We start from the raw sequence: 6,128 nt of genomic DNA, 5'->3' as shown, positions 1-6,128 counted from the left end.
TACTGGAAGCCAGTGAAGGGAGCGCAGCAGTGGGGTGGTGTGGGAGAACTTCATCAATTGGAAACCACTTGCTGCTTTTGTGGATAGCCCCATATGCACAGACTAAAAACACAGGATTATTGTGGATGGTACCACAGAAGATGGCTTTGGCCTTAAATTAATATAAACAGTTTTGTTACAATGGTTTAGGAATACAACTGCCACAAACAGACTTGCAGAACATCGGTGAATAGATTTCATGATGAATATATAATTAATAGACATTAAAATTGTTGAGGACTATGACAATTGAAAGTTAAATTGTTATTTTTATTGTCTGATTCATATTGTCAGGAAATTAAGAAACTGGCAGAGAATATTTATGTAAAACATGGATAGACATCTATGACATCCAAGACATGTAAACACCAATCAGGCATAAAATTATAACATTATAACTAATTAACTGATTACACTAATTATCTCTTCATCGTGGCACCTGTTAGAGGGTCGGATATACTGTATTTAGGTAGCAAGTGAACATTTTGTCCTCAAAGTAAATGTGTTAGAAGCAGGAAAAATGGGGATTCAGGATTTGAATGAGTTTGACAAATTGTGATGGCTATACGACTGGGTCAGAGCACCTCTAAAACTGAAGCTTTTGTGCGGTGTTCCTGGTCTGCAGTGGTCAGTATCTATCAAAAGTGGTCCAATGAAGGAACAGTGGTGAACTGGGGACAGGTTTATGGGTGGCCAATGCTTATTGATGCACATGGGGAGCGACAGGCAAGTTACTGTAGCTCAGATTGCTGAAGAAGTTAATGCTGTTAGTGCTCAATGGGTCAGGGTCAGGACTGTTTTGGCAGCAAAAGGGGGCCCAACATAATATTAGGCAGGTGGTCATAATGTTATGCCTCATATTTGTATATGTACAGCACAAGTCTGTGTCATGCTTGTGTTTATGTCCTGAGACTGGATATTTCTTGAACATTTGAAGGAAGAGGAAGTTGTGTGGCGATTCAGAAGGAAAAACACACGTTTAAATATATCACATACTGCATTCACAAACTCTTTTCTAAAATAAATGACTTTTATAAACGCCCTTAAAGTCTCCAGTCCTTTATTCTGAAATGTAGCATGACGCAAGCGGAAACAGATGCGTGCTGCTTTTTATTCAGCGTCCTGCTTCCTTCTGCTTGTAATATTCCTCCAGTCTTCCTACAGTAGAAGGTGAGAGATTTATGAAATGTGATGTTGCTTGTGAATAAACCTCAGAGTAGGAAGGAGAATTCGGTGTGCTTTTTAACCTGTAAAAATCTTAATAAGGCTTAGACGTATTATTTTACGTCACAGCACACGTGTTTTTAAACATCACACACGTGAAGATTTTTAAAGCGTTTAATATAATCACATTTTTCTCGGATTGATTTTAGATTATACCTATGGCTGATAAAGGCTCTCTGGAGGATTGTCCTACTGAAATTACAGAATATCTGACTGGTTTTGTATCTTCTGTGAGCTCAGTCCAGGATGTGATCCAAACACTTATGTCTGTGTCGAAAGGTGACCATCTAAAGGTTTGTTTGCATATAAATAATGTAACAGCAAACATAATTAATGAAATACATGCATATCGCAAGAGCGGTTATTTGATGTGCATTTTACAATTTAAGGGCTTTGGACATGATCTAACTGCCTTAACTGGTTTGTTGTAGCTTGGAGCCCTGGAGCAAGCCAAACTGGACTTGATGTCAGCATATGCCCTCAACTCCCTGTTCTGGAGTGCGTATCCCAGCAGTCTTTTAAACACAGTTATTACTTATACCATACAGCAGAGTCTAAACTAATGTATCCCCTTTATATTAGTGTATTTGGTAACTCAAGGAGTGAATCCGAAAGATCATGGAATCAAACAAGAACTGGTAAGAATTAGTCTCTTACTCAACCTCTATAAATGTGCAAATTTTAAAAACAACATATAATAATGGTAACACAGGAGCTCATTTACATGAAAATGTAGTTTCTCATGCTGAATACGAGCAGATTTACAGTGTATTCATAAACTATTCGGATCTGTTTGTGTTTTTCTACACTTCATGTTGCTTGTTTATAAAAAAAACCATTATAGAGCCAATGGAATTGCTATTTTCTTTGCTGGAATCATTTGTTTTTATTGAGAAAAGGCAGGCTTGTTATGCAGGTTTTTAGTTTATTATTTTGTAAATGTGTAGTTTAGCCAGAAACTCTGTTCATATGCTGATTGATTCCCCATTCCAGGCTCTCTCTGCTGCTATTTTCTGTTCTGTTATTTCAGCAAATGCTCTGTAAGACCCTATGTCCTGTCCTCCTCACCAAATTCCAGAGCACAGGACTGATACTTTATTCATAACTGACTAGTTTCTGGGATTCTTTTGACACATTTCCACTGTAATATTTCTCTTTCAATAGCTTATTTAATTTAAAGTGTCTTTCAATTTAAATGGAGCAGAGGGGCCCAAACCTTTTAGCAATGAAGTACCAAACATCAAACTTGATTTTGCTATCAGCAAATCTGATAGCTGGCTCATGTTTCACTTTTGTGAGCTGATGAGGAATTTAGCAGCATGGTCTGATAATATTGAAGCAGCTCCTTAGCCTTTTTTTTTTTTTTTTTTTTCTGATTTTTTTCATAATTATGATGAATATTGTATTCTTTTAAAACAGCAACTGTCTTGTCGCTAAAAAAGGCAAATTAATTAATTTATATTCAATTTTAATTAATTTTCCATCTTAAAAATAATGATGCTATGTCAAAGGGTAAAACAGAAATGAAGATCTGTGTAAATGGCCCCCTTCTTTTTTTTTTTTCTTTCTTCAAATGGCATGCCAGGACAATAAACTATACCACAGGACAACTTTTGCACACAGGCCCTAGAATGGGCATCATTGATCTAGAGCAGGGGTCACCAACCTTTTGAAACTGAGAGCTACTTCTTGGGTACCGATTAACGTGAAGGGCTACCAGTTTGATGCACACTTCTGAAATAACGGATTTGCTCAATTTACCTTTAAATTGTTATTATTAATAATAATGATATTCATCTATATATAATTATCTATATTTTAATATTGTCATTTTAAATTGAAAAATGCAAGTGTGATTTTGTCAGGGAACCATCAGCCACGCCTCCCTCTAAGGCTCTAACCCTCACTTAGCCTCTCCCTTCTCTAATCACCTACACTTGTTTCCCATTACCTTTCCCCTTTTATAAGGTCCCTATTCCCCCTCACTCATGGTCAGATCTACTTGTTGCCATGAGAGATCTACTGGACTTCCTACCACTACTGTAATATTCCCCGTACTTCCATGCTCAAGATAAGTTTGCCTTTAATGGTTCATATTGGCGATCATCTATGGACTACCCGCATTACGGTTTATACCCGCATTGCGGATTCTACCCGCTCTCCGGTTCATACTTCTCCTCAAGCCTCTGCCTTGTATATGTTCAGACTAAACAAAGACAAGGTGTTTAACCATACTCCGGTTTCCGACTCTTGGTATAGTAAACTATTTTTAGAAAAGGCATGTTGGTGACCCCTGATCTAGAGATACTGTTTGTGAGGGGGTTCCTCACCTTTTGCAGCAGCATGATTCTTAACATCTGTTTGTGCATGCTTGATATCAAGTACTTGTTCAGCAGCAGCAGTGCAGCATATCTAGTATGCTGTTACAGAATAGGGCTGCTGGATGGCACTGTTTAAATTGGAACAGTTCCTTGATTTTAATTTGTTAGTTGGAGTTCTGTTATACGGGGTAGATATCCATTCAGCCGAAATAGATGAATGTTAATGTGCTTGTTATGAAACATTTTTATCTCTGTAACCCTGACATTTTGCGCTTTTGACAGTTTGTGAATAGTGGATTCTGGATTAAATAAATACTAAGAAATAATCCTATAATTCACATTATTCTGATCTGTTCATTCTTGAAGACTGATATGCCTTTAAAACTTTACTTTTAATTCTGCCTGTACCAATTTATTAAAAACACTATAAAATGCTGGCCAAGGCACAAAATGTTCTAATGGTGTATATTCCACAAGATATTGGTAACATCTCTCCAGGTTTTAGTGTTCCTGTGGTCATTGCAGTCTTTGTGCTTGTTCTTAGAAAAAGTGGAATTCGATGTGATTGTCTTTTGTTGTAGCTCATCCATCTGAAGGTTTAACGTGTTGTGCGGTGTTTAGAGATGCTCTTCAGCTTACCACAACATCGATGTGTGGCTGAACTACCGTAGTTACTGTAGTCTTTGTGTTTGCAGAACAATTGCTGTTCACTGGATGTTTTTTTTTGTAATTAGTCAATGAATAAACTTCATCTAATAATTCTTAGGAGGATAGCATTTATATACATAATCATAACCTGGTCAAAATGACTGAGATCACATTCTTCTCCCCTTTCTAAAGATTGTGGACATCACCTGAATCTGCTGCTCTGTGTCGGTGCAGTTAGATGCATTGTTCCACTGTTACATGACTGGCTGATTAGATAACTATATGTTGTACAGGGTTTTCTTAATAAACTGCTTAATGTGTGTGAGTTGGGCAAAAAAATGTGATTACTACTGCCTGAGTTTTTATGTTAAATTTATTGTGACTGATCACTTACAAATGAATGAACCTGATACTGGATTTTTTTGCTAAAATGCTGAAACTGTAATACTTTTATAATGCTGCAAAACATGATGTTAAATATTATTTTGGATCAATTTTACCCTTCACAGGAGAGAATTCGAACCTATATGAACAGGATAAAAGAGATTACAGATAAGAAAAAAGCGTCTCGTCTGGACAAAGGTGCAGCATCTCGGTTTGTCAGGAACGCACTGTGGGTTGGTGAGGACGGTAAAACCAGAGAGAGTATGGATAAGCACAGCAAGCCAAATGATGGAAACTAAGTTAAGAATCAAGTAAAACTGCTGGGACTATATTACACATGCACACAATGTCTTTATACTTGATTATTGTTTGTTTGTAAAAAAAATTGCAATCAGATAATACCAAACACATTTTTAGGATAGGATTGAGAAGTAGATACTTGCAGGTAGCCTCAATGAAGGTGTGATGTTTAGTAGAAGGGATTAGTATACATATTTGAGAATGTGCTGCTTTTAAGTTCTTTGTGTTGAGAATTTGGATACAAAGAAAAAATTCAAACTGTCTTGTTCCCCTCATGTTTTCAATATTTATATTAAACAGTTTCATTGTGGATGTGAAAACATTAAGTGTTTTGCTTTCTTTTTTTGAAAGTAAATGTTTTTTCTATTATTTTAATAATATAAAATAAAACTGCAAATGTGTATATCCCACTTCGGTGTGTATTCCTTGCCCAGTGCTCCTGAATTAGTTTCCTAATAGATAGGGTACTAATCCAGGAACAGTGGGCAGGATAAAAGAATACACACTGTGCAAATGTGTATATCTAATCACTTGCACAACAAACAGAAAATTATTGGGAAATGGAAGGAAACTGGAAAACATGGAAGCATCCCAAACCATGAACAAAGAAATGATGTGACACTACACACAAAGAAAAATCAAGTTACAGGATTATATGTAATATTACAAATGCTTTGCTGCTCCAGTTTTCGAGAAAAAGTATATACAGTATACTGTGAATTAACAGCGTTCAGAGTCGACAATCTGTATATCACTTTTAGATTCATTTGTTGTTCTTTCCTTCAGTGATTCTGCTTGTTAACAGCAGTGTTCATCACCCAACTACAGCAAACACTGATCTCCATTATGGTGGTTAAATAAAAGCACAACCTCAATTAGAACTTTTGCTAGTGAACAAGTCTAATTCACTGATCTCACTCAATATTTAATCTCTTATTAAAAGTGTGATATGTTATAAATACACTTAAACTACACCACAGCAATTAACTAGGAAATAGTCCTGCATACATCATGCACAAACAAAAGCTTCGAACTATGGTAAAACACACAGACATCAAAAAGCGTTGTATGAGCCTCAATATTGGTCACAATAACAAAATAGAAAACAAACCAACTCAAAAACAAATCAACTCTGAACATCACAAAAAAAAGTCTCCTGAAAAGTCACAACAAACCAAACACCTAAATAAAAGCAAATAAAACATTTTTTAA

At 36.1% G+C, this 6,128-nt stretch overlaps 1 protein-coding gene across 1 annotated transcript; it reads left to right on the top strand.

Annotated features, from left to right (window-relative positions):
* Positions 1-1,097: 1,097 nt before the first annotated feature.
* Positions 1,098-5,238, top strand: c1d (C1D nuclear receptor corepressor). The gene is made up of 5 exons (XM_046836042.1): positions 1,098-1,209; positions 1,413-1,556; positions 1,695-1,761; positions 1,846-1,901; positions 4,742-5,238. The coding sequence occupies exons 2-5, from the start codon at positions 1,422-1,424 to the stop codon at positions 4,913-4,915; spliced, it is 432 nt and encodes a 143-aa protein (XP_046691998.1). The 5' UTR covers positions 1,098-1,209; positions 1,413-1,421; the 3' UTR covers positions 4,916-5,238.
* The last annotated feature ends 890 nt before the right edge of the window (positions 5,239-6,128 follow it).

Source organism: Silurus meridionalis, chromosome 2, assembly GCF_014805685.1.
Source record: "Silurus meridionalis isolate SWU-2019-XX chromosome 2, ASM1480568v1, whole genome shotgun sequence".
Lineage (NCBI taxonomy): Eukaryota > Metazoa > Chordata > Actinopteri > Siluriformes > Siluridae > Silurus > Silurus meridionalis.
Note: the sequence above shows the minus strand (reverse complement) of the source record. Positions and strands in the feature narration are given on the sequence as shown.

Coding starts and splice junctions, on each gene's coding strand:
- c1d (XM_046836042.1), top strand. CDS start 1,422: ATGGCTGATAAAGGCTCTCTGGAGGATTGTCCTACTGAAATTACAGAA. Junction 1,762..1,845: donor CCTCAACTCCCTGTTCTGGA/GTGCGTATCCCA, acceptor CCTTTATATTAG/TGTATTTGGTAACTCAAGGA. Junction 1,902..4,741: donor ATGGAATCAAACAAGAACTG/GTAAGAATTAGT, acceptor TACCCTTCACAG/GAGAGAATTCGAACCTATAT.